This window comes from Etheostoma cragini, chromosome 20, assembly GCF_013103735.1.
Source record: "Etheostoma cragini isolate CJK2018 chromosome 20, CSU_Ecrag_1.0, whole genome shotgun sequence".
In the NCBI taxonomy this organism is placed as follows: Eukaryota; Metazoa; Chordata; class Actinopteri; order Perciformes; family Percidae; genus Etheostoma; species Etheostoma cragini.
Window position 1 is genome coordinate 6,227,052 of NC_048426.1, and position 19,954 is coordinate 6,247,005.

General features: G+C 39.4%; 1 protein-coding gene across 4 annotated transcripts; it reads left to right on the top strand.

Annotated features, from left to right (window-relative positions):
* The first annotated feature begins 291 nt into the window (after positions 1-291).
* On the top strand, positions 292-19,883 carry LOC117935757 (guanine nucleotide-binding protein G(I)/G(S)/G(O) subunit gamma-2). Of its 4 annotated transcripts, none has more exons than XM_034858200.1 (4): positions 292-544; positions 14,116-14,196; positions 18,273-18,394; positions 18,828-19,883. In XM_034858200.1, the coding sequence occupies exons 3-4, from the start codon at positions 18,308-18,310 to the stop codon at positions 18,954-18,956; spliced, it is 216 nt and encodes a 71-aa protein (XP_034714091.1). In that variant the 5' UTR covers positions 292-544; positions 14,116-14,196; positions 18,273-18,307; the 3' UTR covers positions 18,957-19,883. The 4 variants fall into 4 exon arrangements, with proteins under 4 accessions (XP_034714091.1, XP_034714090.1, XP_034714092.1 ...); XM_034858199.1 differs by having other exon boundaries at positions 363-541; positions 14,114-14,196; XM_034858201.1 differs by lacking the exon at positions 292-544 and adding an exon at positions 638-765.
* The last annotated feature ends 71 nt before the right edge of the window (positions 19,884-19,954 follow it).

The window sequence follows — 19,954 nt, forward strand, 5'->3', positions numbered from 1 at the left end:
GGCAGGGCACATATCGTGTATGTAATGCAGAATGTTGTTGTTGAGGGTTGCATGATTTTATATATTTCATATATTGAATATTTATCAAGACGGAAATCCAGCTAGTCCAGATTGTCAGCTGTCCTGGTATGCATTTGTTTACTTTAGGTGTTTAGAGAGACAGCTTTTCCTGTGGACCTTTGGGAGATGGAAGGAGTGTGTCCTGATAGCAGAAAAGAGGAGGGAGGAGGAGGAAAAGGAGAAGGAGGAGGGTAGTTTCTTACAGCCTGAGCGTTTGGCTGAAGGGTGGAGACTCAGAGCAGCAGTGAGGAGGGAGGCAGGGAGGATCTCAGCTGTAGCAGAGAGAGAGAGGGAGAGGCATACAGAGAGAGGAGTGTGTGTGTGGATGTACTCGCCTGCCTCACTGACTGACTGTGTGTGTGTGTGTCTGTGTGTGAGTGTGTGTGTTTGTGTGTGACAGAAATAGGGGAGGACGCGTGGATACTACTCCACAGGACTGAATGTGTTTGGCGTCACGGAGAGACCATACATACATCAAAAAAAGGTAGGATTTTAAATTTTTGTGGGGTGGGTATTGTTTATTTTTTCTGTTTTGGTGGCATCTGGGTTAATCACATCTAAAACAGGGTGTGTTCCAAGGGGCGGAGGGTTTTTTCATATGTCGTTTTGTCAGTACTCGAGAGGGCAAGATTGATGCTGCTGGCTGGTTTACATCATGGAATCCCCTCCTCCCTCTAAAATCTCTAAAAACCTGCTTACTGTCAGGTGATTTGCTGGTATTACTTCCCATCATCTTGCGCCTCATTTCATACATATGTATTTCATACATATGTGTATATTTGAGGTGGAATAAGAGAATCGAACCCCGTCTAGTCTTCCTCCGTTCCTTTTTCTTCCCTCAGAATTGGGAAGATCTTTTAATGTGGAGCCAGAGGAATTAAGGGCATCTTTTTCTGGGGAATATTTTTACGAGCAGAGAGGATGAAAAAGAGACTGAAAGGGGAGATGTGGAAAAGGGGATGCAAAAGACGGAGGCAGCAGAAAAAGCAGAGAGGAATCCCACAAGCCTCCAGTGAGGTTTACCGTCCATTCTCAACTCCCTCGCCCTCCATACGGTGATGAGAAAGCATTTGACCAAACACTAGCTTCATGTAGTGATTGTATCAGGCAGATGGTCGGGAGAGGAGGAGGAGGTGGAGGAGGATGAGAAGGGGGGTTTGGTGTTTTAATGTTACTCATATACAGATATAGTTCACAGGAAAACTGAGAAAACAAACGCAGGTGTGCTGTTTTTACCATTCTTAGCTCATTACACAAAGGCATTGGCATATACAACTCACATTAAATCATCTAATCATGTGTGTTACATATCCAGGCCTGTTACAAACGCACATAGAGAGCCAAAATTACGCAATAGCTCAACGTCCGGGCGTCTGGTGTACTGTATCTTGAGGGCAGGCTGCTCCAAGGCCACAGGTTGTTTCACACACAGCAATGTTGAGACTAGACGGGCAGCACACAAAGTATCCATTGATAAACAAGATAGATCAAAAACCCTGAGATCACAATGGAAAACATTAAGTGTTACAGTTAGAAAGCAAAGAGGTAATACGGGAAGAAAGATGGAAGAATGAATAGCTATCCACACCTTGTCAACTACTTTGACTTCTCCACTCCAATCACTGCCTTAAAAATTCAACCAACATTGATCTGAGCCTCCTTAAAGCGTCGTTCTTGCTGAAGTTATCTATCTACAACTTGTTTCTCAGAGATGTACACGGCTTCAGAGAGAAGGCAACATGAAGTTGGAAGAATATTGTTGGACTGAAGGCTTCAACCTTTGCACTCGTTGCACTTGTATGCTTCTCAATGGGTTGATTTCAGGTTTTAAGCTTATTCAACCATTTTTTGGTCTTTCAGAAAAGAAGCATCCAGAGTTGTTTTTTGAGTCTTTTGGGGAAGCGCAACGTCAAGTCTCAAATCATATCCAGCAATGTCTCAACTAAGGTCTCTATTCTGGAATTCTCCTTAAGTCAGGTTTCAAGTCCCGGATGGGAAAACTTGATTTTTTTTTTTTGCTTATAAGTCAAGTCTTTAGGGAGTCAAGACTCAAGTAAGTTAAATCTTAAGTCTTAAGTCCAGTCTTATGACCTAATTTTTTTGACTCAGGTTTCACTCAAGCCTCAACCCGATCAGAGCTGTTTTTAAGTCTTTTAATGCAATTGCAAGAGAAACCTCAGGTCTTGTCCAACCAAGATTCAATTAAATCATTTATTCCTTAAAGGAAAAATATGACAATTTTCAGATTCAAACCCAATAGTTGCCATGTCCTGAAGCTCCAAAGTCCTCCTGTTTGTGTGATTTAAATTTGACTCAAGTGGGTCTCCAGAGCTGTTTTCAATTATTATGGAGCATGTCGGATTCAAGTCTCAAGTCTTGTCCAACCAAGTCTCAAGACAGGTTTTAGGTCCCCAATAGCAAAACTTAAGATTACAAATACTTTTAAGTCAAGGTAAATCGTTTTTCTGTCCAAGTCCTTATTTTTGTGAAGTCTAAATTCAGTCATTGTCTCAAGTATTAGATACATTTTGCCAGGATTCTTATCCAAGCCATACTTAACTCCTTGAGGGTAAAGTGTGAGACTTTGTTGTTATTGTTTTGTGTTTAAGACTCAAGTCATATCAACAATTTAGGGAGTAGTAATACTGTATTACTACCAGATGAACTGTCTTGATCAGTCTGACACTGAAGGTAAATCTAGAAAGAGGAATATATCTTATAAGTCCCGCCATTGTATGCTGTTTGTAAATTAATACAGCCATCATATAAATAAAAGAGTGAACCGTCTTGTCTAGGCCCAGAATCTTATCGTTAAGCAACTTTCCCGTTTTAAGTGAAAGGGCACAGTTGTTGTTGTCAATTTGTAGGACATGAGCTGTTGACATAACTTGCATCTTACTTTTTTTGGATCATCTCTTACTATTTCAAAGTACACCACACTTTTCTTTTCCCAGTCATTGTCAGTTAAAGACAAGTTCTGATTACGGATCATGGAAGGTGAAATTAAATCTGCCATGGGGCAGTTTGGATTGATTCACGCAAAGATTTATTAAAAACGTCTTACTTTTCACATTTTTATACAGCATTATATGTTAAAATGTATATAATAATACGCTGTATATTGACATTGCTATTGGGAGAGAGTTTTATGTACAATTTTGAGCACTCTCATATATTCAAAATGGCATGATCCTTGTTTCATAACAACTCTGCGAAGATTCAAATGTGAAATTGGCAGTCAAATCGGGCTCTCTCAATTGAAGCATCAAATATTCGGATCATTTTCCAAGTCACTTTTTAGTTATGATATGGCCAACTTTAATACGTGGTCCCAATCATAGGTCGGATTTAAAAAAAATGCGACTTCAGTCTCGACAGGCCGATTGTAATTCATGCGGCTGATGTCACGCCACCATTGTCACAATTCTACCCTTTCCCATAGAACTTACATGGCTAAAGATACGTCTGTAGATCAGTGCATAATTTTTTTCAAAGGTACATCAACTTACCAGTCCAAACACTTAAATAGTCCTTATTTAAATTAATATGTTTTAAAAGTTGTAGCACAAACACTGTATGAATTCAGAGCTATTTTAAGTGCACAATGAAAACGTAGTAGACCCACGGGACTGCACCCGGTGGCATAAACCATAAACCATTCATAATTGAGTCTGATGTAGGCCACGTTTAAAAATAAATAAATAATGTGAACAGTCAGTCCAAAAAATCGAATCTGGCAATAAATCAAAATTGAGAATTAAGGCCTGCAGTCTGAACCTAGCCTGCGACGTATTTCCGACCCGAGTCCAAGTCTGAAGTCTTCACCTCTGGAAGCATCAGACACAAATCTTTCTGATAGTTTGGATGAAATCTATCACAAGCAGAATGCTCCCCAAAGCAGATACACTGTCATTACTATTCAGCCAAATGTACAGTTGGAGAAACAGTCTAAGCAGTGCACTCAAACTCTCAGCAGAATCTAAACAACCCCGGATGTTTGTAATATTGTTAACAGCCCAGGAGTCTGGCCGTGTTATTCTTGGCATGCTGATTGATTCCAGAGGAAAAGTATGTTTATGCCTACTCACTCAAGGCAAATGCTGAGATCCTGCTGATTCCTCACTCTTGAAGGAGAAGAGAGTTTTAAGGCACACAAGTTCTTGGTAAAACTATTATTTTGACACATGGGGCCTGAATAAAACCTTTTAAATTTGCCACTTCCAAATATGATTTCCAAGCAGGTCACATGATCAACGGTTTCCTGCAAAGGGGCCAGGGGAATGAAAAACAGCCCTCTTACTCACAGCCTAAATTCACCAGCATTATATGGCAGGTGACTGGTGTTAATTGTCAATCCTGGTCACACAAAACAGTTTTTTTTGGTATACATCTAAAGTCTGTGGCTGTTCCTGTGAAATCAGTGTCAGGCATTAATTCTACCCCACTAACTGCACTGCTGTTACATAACTCATATCAAAGATTTTAGATGCAAGTCTTTAAACGTTTATGAAAAGAAAACCACTTGGTAACTGCTTTAATCTAACAAAGAAGATTCATGCCGGGCCTTGATCGTTTCATTTAATAAACATAATAGACCACATTTGTGCTCCCTGGAGCAATAAGCCTCCTCCCTGCTGCCTCCTAGACTCCCAGAGGATGCATCATTTCCAGGGCCACTGCCTTCACCCCTCCCCCTTATGGGACCTAGATTAACAACCAACACATACACATACATATATATATATATATATATATATATATATATATATATATATATATATATATATATATATATATATATATATATATATATATATATATATATATATATATATATATATATATATATATATATATATATATACACACACACATATATAGATATATATAGATATATATATATACACACACACACACACACACACACACACACACACACACACACTACCATCTTTAAAATGGCAGGATGGGTAGGGCATGCTGGGGGTGGCACAGATGTCCGGACTAATCGAATATTCACGGGTGGTCGTGGTCTGATGGAGAGGTAGCGGCACGAGGAAGGAGAGAGAAAGAGAGTTAGGGTTAATGTACGATTTAATAAAGACTAATAGATAGAGAATAAAACATTTCATGTTAAATTTTGAATCTACTGTAGGAAGCAAAAAAGAAACATAGGAATGGGATATTAGCAACATGGTCCTACACAAACCAACTATTATATGCCAAACTTAGAAAGATACTGTGTGTGGCTGGGTTGATTCAGTGGGTAGAGCAGGCCCACATATAGGGCTGCACAATTATGGCCAAAATGATAATCACGATTATTTTGATCAATATTGTGATCACGATTATTCTCACGATTATTTGTTGATTTTAACTTTTTTCGAGTCTAACTGACACTATTCACAGAGCGACGGCTGACTCCTTATGAATGGGTCCAGCACGGGTTGAATGGAGGATACACACGTCGTGTGTATGAAATGTCTGAATCGTCACTGCGCTGCTTTTTTGTGAACTATGATATTCTGTTACTCTAACAACTGGATGGAATGGTTTATGTATTTGTATTGAACCAAAACGGGCGTCACGGTTCGGCACATGAATTTACATGGAAAATACACTGTATAAAAATAAATAAAACTTGCGTGCAAATTTACTAATCTAATGCAGAACTAATGCAATGTGGAACTATTCTTAGATACGCGGGTTCTTCAGGGACACCTAATATGTGGCCCCGCTTTAGCTGTGAAGCTCGGCGCACCATATGTAGCCGAGCTCCGCCTATGCACGCAATTTTAGTGAGTCAGAGATAGCAACACAAAGAGTTGTTAACCTAGTGACTTTGTTGCTAGATTTAACTTTTCAGACCCCCTTAGTAAGTTTAAAAAAAAAAAGAAACTATGAACATATCCTGCAACTTTCTGTAGGAAAGACAACTTTCTGTAGAAATGACACCGGTATTGTCCAGTGAGCATGCAAGGTACAGTATTTGTTATTGTTTTGGTGTTCTGTCTTATTTTGGTAGTCTGTTTTTGTAATTTGCTCCGTTTTCGTTTTTTTTTTTTTTGACGGTCTGGTTTTCTCTCTTGTTTTACTTCCTGTCCCATCACCGGAAAAGTGCTTCCATTTTCCTTCACTGTTCTCCGTCCAGAACACCAGGATCTGTTGGTCCACTTCTTTAACTGTCTTTGGTCAGTTTGTGTGAAGTTCTGTGCTTCCTGGATTTCCCTGTTTTTTGTACTACCTTTGTTTTTTAGTATTTTGGTCAAATAAATCCTCAAGCTGAAACCTTTTCCTGCCAGCCTGCCTGCTCTCTACATTTGAGTCCTCTAAGTCCCTGACCCTTGACAGTATTTCTCTCTTCTGGCCCCCAAAACAGTGTTCTGTTCTGTGACTGAGGAACAGCCCCTCCCCTCTCTGCTCTGTGGATATGTAGATGGGGATGGGGGGGGCTAGGTGTGGGGCCGGTGTAGGTATGAGAGACAGCAGGACGCAACGGGAGAAAGACGCCGCTTAGCTGGCCTGGCCTGGCCCCAGTATATACTATATAATACTATTTAAGCTTTAGCCAGTCAGGCAGCAGCTTTCTGCGGTGAAAAATGGCTGAGAGACGTGATAATGTTGCATTAATCAGGTCACCTGTTTAGGTCATTACAGCTGATTGTCTTATTTTGTTTACAAGTTACAGATGGAGTCTGGAGATGATGTGGGGTATTTATTGTTTACTGTTTACATCTTACACATTTCAGGCTTTTTGCAGCTAGCTCAATGGAGAGACTGTATGACACTTGGTACAGCCTGAGACCTAAACAATCAAAAAAATGGCTTACTGTGTATTTGTTTTACTTTTCCCTCCATTGTACCGAACCGTGATGACTGAACCGAGGTATGAACTGAACCGTGACTTCTGTGTACCGTTCCACTCCTAGTACATAGTGTTAGCATTTAAAAGAAACTCATGAATTAAACAAAACCACAAGCCTCCCTTCCACATACAGTACGGATCCAAACCGCTGTGGCTTTATTATAGTAAAACAAACAAAAAACATGACTCTCAGGGTGGTTGATGACTCACAATTAGATGAACACAATATGCAAGGTGATAAAATAATTATTAATTCTGGACAGACTTTAAGAACAGACAAAAAGAGAATATAGAAGTAAGAAGATGATGAAGAAACGCATACAAGTGTACTTTTATTAATATACATTTTCACTTTCACTTTCACAGTATGTTGTTAAAACAAAGTCGGTGTTACACAAATATCTGCTCTAATGGTAGTCATAGAAGCAGCAACTTTTGTATTACTGTCATACTGTTTTAACTTTAATCTTTTAATGTGCTAATAGTGTTATTGTTCATATTTTACAAAACAGTAAACCTCCGGACAAAACTGTTCGATATTCCTGTATAATGAGTCTGTTGTGATAAGAGCCTGAAGGTCGGCTCCAGGTCTCACACAGAAATAGTGATGGAGAAGGACGCTCAGCTGTCACACTCAGAGTCATCTCCCTAGACAGTCATTGCCTGACAGCTCTGCTCTCTGTGTCCCATCTCTTTATCTTTGTTTGCAGTGGGAGGGGTGTCCTTTCTCCGATTCAAAGTCAGGGATCTGTGCTTTATTACATTCCATAGTCAATATCCATCTTGATTTGACAGTTTTATGTTACTCCTCCTTTACTGCAGTTGCTGTAAAGGCCACCCTGGAAGAAGATACCGTTTAATCTTTCTGATAAACTTTATTCCAATTTATTTATACTCGCTCTGTGCAACCTTTCCTATCATTTGACGGTGACATCGCAGCCTGTACCTCATTGTACCTCATTGTTCTATGACACACTCAGGATGGTACACTCAGTCCCACTGTGATAACTTTCTGCATGCGTGTGAGGGCTTTTGCATAAACATACATCACTGCTGTCTTGTTTTTTAAGAAATAATAGAAAACAGACTTTGCATTTTTAAAAGTCCGCAGTGGGGTTTTGGTTTTGTAGTAAAACACACACATAGGAAATGACTCAGTCAGCACAGAAATGTATCGTGTCAGCTTTTACAGTAACACAATTGGAGTCAGTAGGTTTTTTCATGTAATAAACCACACAGTTTTTCCACAGTCGTCTTATTTAGAGGGCCGGTTCACCCAAGTGACAAGAAAATATTTCGTATCTAGTGGTTTCTAGGCACTTTATTAGAAGAACTGTAATAAAGGCAAGGCTCCCAGTTCAAACTGCCTCCTAATTAATATTAATGGACAGCGCATGTGTGACGTCACCCATTGGTATGTGGAGATATCCTATGACTCCTTGAGTTTGCCATCACAAGCGCAGCCATCCTGTTTGCGGATGTGACGATTTTAGACGAGTGGGAGGAGCCACATTACGTCACACGCTTTCGCATCATAGCCACACCCTAAAACACCTCCTGCTTTATTGCCGATTTTAAAATAAACGAGACCATAATTCAAAAAATCTTCATCATTCTTTGTTGCCAAAGACTTACAACTAGCAATTGAAACCCTAAACTCTTATGAGCATGTTTATTGAGGTAATAAGTGGGTGGGTCACTTTTTCATAGTAACTGCAGAAACCGACCTCATTTTGCAACCGCACTTGTTGACTCTTGCTGGAATTTAGATAGAATGCAGGTTTAAGGCACTTCTGCATTTGCGGCACTTTGCCGAACCGGATGGTTTGTCCGTTAGTTTTAACAGTCTATGATTTTGCCACATGTGAAGTGTGAATGAGGCTGTAGTGAGAGTGGTTCAATGCAGTTGCAATTGTCAGTGCAAGGAAAAGATTGAACAATGTATTTATCTGTGTTAACGTAAACTACTATTGTTAGGTGGATGACTAAATAGCTTGCTACCTCAGCGTACATTCTTTTGTGGGATTAAAGGTTAAGTTATGTTTAAGGACTAGCATATTCACTGTGAAATATTTCCTCACTGTGTGGTAGCCAGTCCTGGATGCTATCAGAGTTTAGGCTGAACGTTAGCTGATCTTTATTGGATTTATTCTTCAACAACTCCAGCGAACGTTATCAGAGATGGCATCACATCTACACACTGGTGCCTCATCCACAAGCATTTTCTCTTCTAACATTAAAATTAAAAACCTATTGTTCACAAGTATGTGAACTAAACACCCAACCAAAGTTATTTAGAATGAAACCCTACATTTTTCCTTATCATACTTACAATACTAAGATGAAGTAGTTCTAAACTTGAAAACACTACAAAACCAAAGCTGTGTCTTCTACATTGATCACTAGTGAGGATAAAAACTTTTTACCAGGTAAATGCAGCTTTATCCTCAACCTTTTAGCATGAGATGTAGGCCAATGTGGTGTTTTGTTATTTAATTTTGTTTTACAAAATTGTATTTTAGCTGGAAACATTAAAAAGCATTACCATTAAAGCAACCAACTCACGGAGCTAACGTTCGTTAGCTTAATTAGCTTGTTAACTACAGCTGATAGCTGATGTTTTGTCATTTCAGTGGCTGCTGGCTAGAAATGAGAGGCATATGTTAACTGTCTAAAGTCAAGGATTAAGGATTCAGGTCCGGATTGCTTCAAAATAACTATGATAAAATCTGCACCGTTGTCATTATAATATGACATGAATAGCAACAGTAACTAACAGTGCTTAGCTGCCCTCAAAACTTAGCCTGGGTTATCTCCGAGCAGGGGTCCCGTCCTGCTTCCTCACTTCCCTGCAGACCCTCGCAGGTTAATCATTGGCTCTCCAGGGTCCAGATGGCTGAGCTGGGGACAGATTTTTAATTACCACGCTCTGATTTTACACCCTGGGCGTCACAGAGGACAGAACACTCCCTACCTGGCCAACTCAATTTATCTTTTTGGATGGGGTAAAATAATTATTATAATAACGTGATAAGGTATACACTACAGAAAGAGAAAAAGGAAGGGAGAACCAAGAGTCAACATGTGTGGGAGTGCGAGAGATCATCACTCTTGACAGGCCAAGAATTATATTTTCCTCACTAGGATGTTTCCTGCTGCGCTTAATCATCCTTTAAGTCTGCAACACCCGGACTCGAGCATCAGCTATAATCACATCTTTGGAGGGCCTCGTCAGAAACAGAGACCCCCCAAAAACCCGGAGGAAAGGGGTTCAAAACAGCTCCAAATGTCAGGGGAAGGATGGCGGAGGGGGTCAGATTGATTCGGTGGTGTTAGCAGCAGGACAAAGCGTGCTGGAGGGGATTTAGTCCCATAACTGAACACCTGTCTTCCACAGAGGGAGGGATGGGAAGCAGAAGGCTAGAACATAGGAGAGAAATGGATCACCAGTCGCATCCCATAATGCACCTATCTGTCTTTTTCACCTACAGTGCAGTTCAGTTCAAGATGCTTGACTGGCATAAAAGTAGAGAACATATTGACAAAGCATTAAGATAAATGTCAACACTCTCTATCTTGCTTCTGCTTTGTAACATAAATACGAGGATCCAAGAGAAAATCCAATTCAGCATTTTTTATTTTTATTATTAAGAACAGTCACTGTTCTGGCCCTTTTTTAGAGTAGAGAAAAAAGTAGACAGTAAAAGATGTAAGAGTGCAGTCAGGACTTCGACACTTTCACAACTTCAAAAAAATGTTTTGCTCTACTGCCATAATCAAAACATATGATATATCATTATTAAATATAAGCCTCATTGTTGCAGTCAGGTGCCTATGAGTGACACCTTTTCATTTGATGCATTATTAGTGTTGTCAAATAATTACATTTTTTTTCTGCGATTAATCACATTAATGTCATAGTTAACTCGTAAATAATCGCAATTAATCTTACATTTGTATCTATTATAAATGTCCCTTAATTTCTTTTTGTGCTATTATTTTTTCTCATTGTAATGCTCTTAACATGGAAAAGTGGATCAGCTTGCATTGTGCAAATGTTTTTTATGGAAAACAACATTGGCATATAGCCTACTGTAGTGTTCAGTTTCACACTAACATTCTCACTTGGAGCAAATAATCTCTTACACAGTGTAACACTGTCCATCAATAATAGGGTAAAAAAAATACTTTGCAAGGGGGGTGGGGGGGATTTGCATCAGCTGTGTGCTTTGCCATCGAGTGGTATTTCAGACTGAACGGGCTGCGATGATAGCTCGGTTCGCAACGACAAAACACACAGTCCGACGACGGCGTTGAAATGGGTTTGTGTTTACGCCGTTAATAACGCATTAAACCGACAGCACTAATTGTTATATTAAAAAAATTGGTTCTAGCACTTAAAAAAGAAATCATGTACTGTACATTATTTTCCTGTTTCAGATTTTCGAATGTATTTTTATAGGCAGCTATTGTTTTGTTTTTTACAGTATAAAAATCAGTTAGAAGAATTTTAAATTATGTAATCCATCACAGTGATGATTTTTCAATTTTCCATAGGTTTGTGTGGTGATCCAGGTGCACAGGTTGATTTTAAAAGTCTGTACTTACGGTATTGTAACTTTGACAAAAATGAAGCAGATGTGCTGTCCAAAGTGTGGATAACACAATTCAATAATAGATTTTCATATTTCATTTGAATGATTGAAAACCAGTGGTTGCCTGGACAGAATAGATCCACGTTACTAAAACAGCAGTATGGTTTGCAAAATAGTTAGCTTTAATGTAAAATGACTTAATAAATAGCTAAAACACACAACCACTGTGCTTTTACCATCAAGTCCAACTGCAGCACAAAGTTTTTGCAAACACAAATACTCCAATACTATGAAACCTTTAGTCTTTACTTTCAGACCCAGCAGCACACAAACAGCAGATGATTGTATAGTTTTCCTGGAAATTCCCAGACGTATACTGTATGTGAGTCTGACGGGTGACGAGCCGGATGTCTCTGAGCAAATAACACTCATCGTGAATTGGTCACAAGTTACAGCTCATGTGACTCTGAGTTTTTGTCAGCAGTCAGCAGGAAAGCTAATGTCAATAATGGTGATTTTTTTGTTCATACTGTGTTTTACATTAACACTAACCGTCAATGAGACTCCTGAAACACCTTCAGTGTCTTTCTGGTAAAACTTTAAACGAGATATGCAGGAATATGTGAGTTGCTTTCAAACAGTATGTGCAGATGCTTTCTTTTCCATTTGGCATATGAAACATTATATATTGAGTACTCAAACGTGATTGATGAAGGACTTCTTCACTAGTTTCTCTGGCAAACGTCAGCATTTCAGCCTGAGACCAAATGCAGGGTATGAAGCCTCAAACTCACAATCATAATCTTGTTTACTAATTTTTTGGTCAGATATTTCCCAGTTTCATCATAATTTCTATTTCTAAAAGTGTATGAATAACTTTTTAAACTCTGAGCAGTTTCAATGTTGCTAAAATACTCTGGCTCAGGGGTTTTGGTGCTGTTGGCAAAGCTTTTGTCAGTAAATGCCTTACTTTAACGTTGCTATAGCGTTGCATGCTGCCATGATTTACGATTGGTGGGATTCCCTACCTCTGCAGATCTGCTCATGCAGTGTAATTGGCCCATTTATCAAGAGCAACAGAAAACCTTGAGAGCTGCAGAGTCACAGATGCATTAAGAAGGAATCTGTTGGACCCGAGGAAGAGGGGCAGAGAGTGAGGACGAGGAGGAAAAGGAAATGGGTCGGCACCAAAAGAAGCTCAACTTAAAGGAATAGGTTTGACATTTTGAGAAATACACTCATTTGCTGAAGATACACCACTCTTACGTTGTCCCTTCAACATGAAGATGGAGCCGACAGCTGGTTAGCTTAGCCTAAAAACTGGAAACAGAGCTACGGATAGCCTCAAAAATCACTTATTAACACTTTAAATCTAATTTGTTTAATCCACGCAAACATGTTTGTTCAAATATGACAACTTGTGGTTTTATTGGCTATAGAAATACTATTTCTTGACTGAAAGCATTGACTTCCTAAAATAGTCCAGCACATAACTCAGTCTTTATGCTAAGCTAAGCATCTCCTGGCTGTGGCTTCATATTTAACAGACAGATATGACAGTGGCATCGACCTTCTCATCTAACTCTCAGCAATAAAGAGAATAAGTGGCAAATGTCCAACTATTCCTTTAAGAGCAGAACTGAGATAAAGTCTTTGGTTCTAACTGAACCTCAAGTCACTATTCCTGGCAAGGAAATATTGCTGCAGATAACCTCCCTATAATACCACAACTTTACCTTTTTACATGTCAGTTTTAAAAAGAAAGGAGATACATGACTTGTTAATTAGTGAGCTTATTGAGCTTAGTCAGTGATGCTGGTTGGAGGATTTTGTTAGCTTAGACAGAGCCAGGCTAGCTGTTTCCCCATGCCTCCTGTCTTTATGCTAAGCTAAGCTAACTGTCTGCTTCATACTAAGCACATCAATCTTTTTTTTTTTTAATCTGTTTATTGATCCCCTCTGGGGAAATTACAATTTACACTCTGTGTCCACACTTTGTTAGTTTACACACAGTCCTGAACTACACTTACACACACGCACGCATATATACGCACGCACAGGATCTATACATGCACTAATGGAGAGATGTCAGAGTGAGTGGACTGCCAGCCGAACCAGCGCCCTGAGCGGGTGGGGGGGGGGGGGGGGGGGGGGGGGGTACGGTGCCTTGCTCAACAGCACCTGGCAGTGCCCAGGAGGTGAAGTGGCATCTATCAAGCCACCAATCCACACTCCGTGTCCATACGGGGACTTGAACCGGTGACCCTCCGGTTCCCAACCCAACTCCCTACGGACTGAGCTACTGCCACCCCCTTCCCACTTACTGTAACTTGGCAAAAAAGCACATTACCGAATATGTTGAACTATTCCTAATTTGTCCCCTCAATTATAATTCACTTGCATCTCCCTCTGTAGTTTGTTGTGCTCTCAGTGGCGATTGAAAGAGCGAGCTGTGCCATTTTGACACACAGTGATTAGAGGGCACAAGACTAAGCGGATCTGGACTGGAGGAATGAAAATGTGCCACGCTTCAGCCTTTGATTCTTACCTCTCTTGATTCAACTTCTGTTTATCTCTTTTTTTGTCTTTTTGCAGAGAAAGAGTTGGGCGAATACAAAGTGCAGACTGAACTGCAGGCAGACACCAGGGCTGAGTGCGGAGGAGTAAGCAGACAAGGTAATTCAAGACAAGTAAGGAGAAGAGGCATTGGAGCATGTTAAATTCCATAATATTACGGTATGAGTGGTGTTACAGCTTTCTGCAAAGTTGACGAGCTGACAGCTGACACAGATCAGGCCTATGTTCATCTGGAAGGAAGGAAGGAAGGAAGGAAGGAAGGACAAGAGGTTTAATGATGTATGGATGAGCAGAGGAGAAGTAAAAATATGTCCCAGAAGATGACAGGAGACATTTACTATCTTTATTGTTCATTTAACCTTTTTAGTTAAAAGTAGCAGTTATTCCTCCTGGAGTCAACACATGGCATGGGCATTCTCTCCATGCCACCATCTCCACCTCACCCCTCCCTTTTAAGATATGAAAATGTCAGCGTGGCATTTTCACACACTCCACCGCCAATAAGCAGGAAAATAACTTTGTAGACACAGTGACAGCTCTGCTAAAAAGCTGTCTTTTATGTACTGCTTTTTTGCTTTATTTTTTACACATTTTGTATAGCCAAATGACAATATACTGTAAGTGAAACTAGACACTTGCAAGAATGTAGGTGTAATTTAGATGCAACAGAGATCTAAAAATCCCAGATTTGTAGGTGTTTTTTTGTCATGCTGGCAGCTCTAGTATGGCAATGCTGGCCTAAACTAAGATGTCGAACATGGTAAACAGTTTACCTGCTACAGCCAGCGCATTTTAGCATTGTCATTGTGAGCATGTTAGCATGTTGACGCTAGTGTTTAGCTTAATGCAACGCTGTGCCAACGTACAGTACGGCTGAAGAGTTGACTTTAAGCATTGTGTAGAAATGAAGTGTCTCTTGACCACAAGTTGAGCTGTTACGGAAAAATGTTTTATGTTTTTAAGTACAGTGAAAACTCTCCAAAGTCTTCTAGTCCCTTGAGACACATTTGCTTTGTGTTATTTATTTAGAACATGGCATTTTGTTGTCAGTTCCACTCAAACTAGGCTATTGTGACACAGTGTTTGATTATTTTCTGTAAAGAACAGAGCCCTACTTTTCAGACATACCGGAAACCTTAAACAGTGCACATCAATAGTCTGGTGATACGCTGGCCCGATTTTTGACGTCTCTCCTGAGTTTTGAAACAATATTATGGTCTCAACGCGAAAAATGCTAAATTATCATTCAAAAGACTAATTTCTACTTGTTGATTACACTGTTTATTAAGGGTCTGGCCTATTTTTTATTTTGGCAAGAGACAAAAGTGTTCAAGATATTTGGACATCATTCTCACTTAAAGTCTTATTATTAACCTGACATATACAGTAATACAAAATATACTGGGCTTTTACAGGGAAGTTGACACATGGCTTCCACAGAGGGCCACCACATTTTAGTACCCCACAAAAATGCCAATACGCTGGCATCACACACAACTGGAAAAGTTTCTTTATTACTTTGTTCTACAATGTCTCAGATGTCTAAAAATATTAGTAAAGTGACAAAAGAATATAAGAAAAAGGTACAAAACACATTCTGAAAAATAATAGCAGCATGTAAGAAAGAAATTAGTAAAATGTCCCAAAAATTTGACCTGTTCTAAAAATCTGAAGATTAAAAATCAAATTGAATGTAACAATTATTTTCTATGTATGCTTTGGGCCTGCCACCTTCTTTTCAAGTCAAATTAGATTAACGTACAAATTGACTCATTCCAATAACAAGATAATCAGTTTAGTTTTTTGACTTCTGCCTGAGTTTTAATTAAAACCCTACGACCGTAAAAGGTGAAGCAGTCCCCAGAGTGAGAACATCCCTCAGCTGCTGTGACTTGAGGACAGAGTGTTTATGTTGCACTGTTAATACTGTGCAGTCTGCTGCAGCCTGTACTCATCCATACTCTTCAGATTGTCAGTTGGTTTGCACTAAAAACGGGTTGAGATTGTCCAGCCCAGTTTGGAGGAAATGTCTCAGTCCTAAAAATGTGTGAAAATGTGTGTAAATACTGTGGATTTTCACTTAAGCTTGTGTTTTAAAACTATTTCCTGTGACTCTTAAGATGACAGGAAATAATATACAAATATATTGACTGTATGTAGAACCCCTCCACATCTATATTTCCTTGATAATGAATTCCATCAGACAAAACTCTTTCACGATACATCAAGTCAACCTTAACTGCTTAGTTGCTTAACCGATTGATTAGTTGTTTGACAGATTAAAAAATGAGCTGCTAGTCTATTACTATTTTTTAAGATTAGATTACATTTAACTCTTTGTATTTCACAAAGTAAATATACAAATTACAGTTTAGCATTTAACTAGGTAGTGCAAACAGTAACAAACTGCAAATATAGTTTTCTAAAATGATTAATGTACAACATGAACAATAAGACCAATGAGGTAGTGATAATGAGAACTGATGTAACTGTGACACAAATAATGGGCCATTAAAGTCCTTTCTAGCTTCTCAAAAGTGATGTTTCTCCCTTAAATCAAACATTTTGGGGTTAATACTGTTGATTTTTACTAGTTGGTATGGAGAACACAATAATTGATTAATCTAAAAAAAAGTCATCAAATGACTAACTGCATGTGGAATTCCATATAAAAACATTTAATTTAGTTGCTGTTCTGTTAGTCAAGAAAACAAGGGGAAAGACTTTTATAAACCAGGTGTACTAACACTTTTTGTCAGATTTAGAGGACACATTGGTTTACAGGCACTCTGGCGAGCAGTCAAACCCTAATAAATGTAATTATCAGGTGAAACAGACCAACTGTAAGCGGGGACCCTGTGCAGGTTTTAATTGATCAGGTCATCGGGGTTCAGGTCGGTGTGACAGCAGCAGTTCACCTGCCAGATGAGCAGATGTGCCGCCGTGCAGCATCAATATTCACGCTGAGATCAATCTTAACCCCACACTGAGTCGTACCACAGTGCAAACAGATGGATGGCGGAGGGGGAGATTGATCACACACCAAGGAGGACGCCGTTTTTATAGCGCCCACAGCTTGATCCATTTTATCAAAGAGGTTATAAAACACACAGGAACATCTGAGGACACCGAGCAGAGACTGTGTACCGATAGAGATAGGTGATAAATTAAAAAGGAAATACCTGAATAAATTGGTAAAGAAACATATCAAATGCCGATGCTTCCATACAGGGCAAGAGAAACTGCTGAACAGTTTAATAAAGAAGAAAACAATGATCCATAACATGTATTGGCATTGAAATATACTTAAACTACAAGATTAAGGGTACTAATTCTGCAGAATGTATATGGTGGATTATATTCTTGGATTTAAATCATTGATGCATAATGTGTACATCATTTTAATGTTGTAGCTGGTGAAGCTACTTTATAAACTGCAGGGTCATTTAAATTTCAGTAATACATTTTAATATTTGATCATATTTTGTGTTAAGGTAAATCTAAGTAAAGTAATTTAAGATTTAAACTCAATGTAGTGGAATATAAAGTACATTTTTTCCTTTTGAAATGTGGTAGAAGTATAAAGTAGTAGAGAATGGAATTGCACAACCATACAGTTGTACTTAAGCGCAGTGCTTGACTCAATGTAGTAAATGTTACTTTCCACCACTGTTAATCTGAAATGCAAAACAGAACTGCAAACAAAGCATTGTTGAGGCGAGGTAACCTGTCTTACCTCTGATCAAACACAAACGTATTGATTTATCATCCTTCATGTGATGCAGAAGGAGGACAGTGTCCCTGTGTCACACGGTGACTAAGAGGTTTTAAAAAATATGATAAGGCTTTAAGAAAACCACCATTACTAGTGCCAAATAGGAGGTTTTTTCTTCTGAAATCAGTTATCTCTTTAAAGCACTGCCCCCTCGCTCTCCTCCCCCTCACTGTCATGGCCTGCCTAGCAACTGACACCATAAATAATGTGTGTGTATGTGTGTGTGCTTGTGCGCGTGAGTGTGTGCGCGTGTGTGTTCACAGGCATGTGATAATCAACAGGGTTACTAGTGCTCCTCTTTGCGTGCCTGCTGTATAATACAGTGCTGGTCTTTATCAGTGGCACACTGTGGGTGAACTACAACGTTGGGGATGTTTGAGTGTCTTTCTCGTCCTTGCAGCCAGAGCACACGAGAGGACCTGCCTAACAGCACCCATGGCGAGCAATAACACGGCCAGCATCGCACAAGCGAGGAAGCTGGTGGAGCAGCTGAAGATGGAGGCCAACATTGACAGGATAAAGGTGAGCAGACACGTGTCATCAATGATAATGAATTTATTTATTCAGTTGTGTACGTTTCTCAAAACTTCTTACCGCTGTGGTTTGTGGTTAAGGCAGTGGCAACTTAGACTTAAACCATAAAAAACACTTTTAATTAACCTTGTAATATGTATATTTTATCTGAAAGTAGGGGGAGTGAGTTTGCCTGGCTCCTTCCAAAGTTAAAAATGCATCTACCAATACAGCCAAAGCTTTTTTCCTATATTGATAGTCTTTATGCTAAGCTAAGCTAACGGGCTCCTGGCAGTAGCTCCATATTTACCATACAGAGATGAGAGTGTTATCAATCTACTTATGTAACTCTCGGAAAGAAAGTGAATATTTTTCAAAGTGTCTAACAACTTCTTTAACTACTGTAGACTGACATGTTGCATATGTGTCTGTTTAATTCCAGGTGTCAAAAGCAGCGGCAGACTTAATGTCATACTGCGAAGCCCATGCCAAAGAGGACCCTCTGTTATCGCCGGTGCCAGCGTCAGAGAACCCGTTCAGGGAGAAGAAGTTCTTCTGTGCCATCCTGTAAACTCGGCATGGCCCTTCAGCAGTCTGCTCTGTGTGGGACTTTGAACATGTATGTTCAAAATACGTAGACATCTTCTAGTAGGAGGGCAGGAAGATTATTGCCCCCTTGTTCTCGAACGGCTCCTAAAGAGTGCAAAAATTAAATCCCACAGAGTTTACATGTTACTGTTAAAGGGGTTGTGATTGTGAGTTTTTAAACAGTGTTGCAGCATGTTGAAGGGGTCTGTGCTTTTAGAGGACACAAAAGGGATGATGATGATGATGATGATGATGATGATGATGATGATGATGATGAGTGTGATGATAACCCTGTGAGGGGCAACCAGTGAACCTACCAAGCCTTCAGGTTGTGAGGTTTACAAAACAAAAAGTAGATAAAATATGAATAAAAATAATTTGTGGTTGTTTTTGGGACTTCCAGATGTTCTGTTAAAAGGTTAGTTGGTGGGTCGAGCAGAATACGCCTACCACTAGCCGCCACCTGATTATTATTGGAATGTTTTTTTGAGTTGTTGTTTATGTTTATTTCAACCTAACCTATCACCTAGATATCTTTCAATAACTGTACGTGATCACTAAAACAGCTCTGTTTTGTTTTTAGACAAACAGATAAGTGAAAGCTTTTTTTTATTGGGATGTTTGAAACATTCAACTCTGTGATTCATCTTTAGAAATACCTGTCTGAAAATCAGTCTCTCTGTACCAAACAACTATCTGGCAAATGTGATGCAGTTTGTCTCCTTCAGATACAAAACCCTCTTTCTACTGTTTGTATCAAATGACTAGCAAGTAAACTGTGCTGTGCTGTGAGTTCTGAATGTTTGTGTTTGTATCATTAACTATTGCATGAACTGGACAAGCAGTCTTCTCTATTTCCTTTCATGTGGAGTGAATAGTGCCAAAACCTATTAAAACAAGAATGATTTAATACGGACTCAACAAGGACATCTCTCGCATATAAGTAATACTGGTAATTAGTTTAAGCATTTCATTGCAGGC

Bases quoted from the DNA above. Each gene is read 5' to 3' on its own strand.
- LOC117935757 (XM_034858199.1), top strand. From the start codon at position 501: ATGTGTTTGGCGTCACGGAGAGACCATACATACATCAAAAA. The intron at 14,197-18,272 runs GTAATTCAAGAC...TCGTCCTTGCAG, and splicing joins CGGAGGAGTAAGCAGACAAG to CCAGAGCACACGAGAGGACC. The intron at 18,395-18,827 runs GTGAGCAGACAC...GTTTAATTCCAG, and splicing joins CCAACATTGACAGGATAAAG to GTGTCAAAAGCAGCGGCAGA.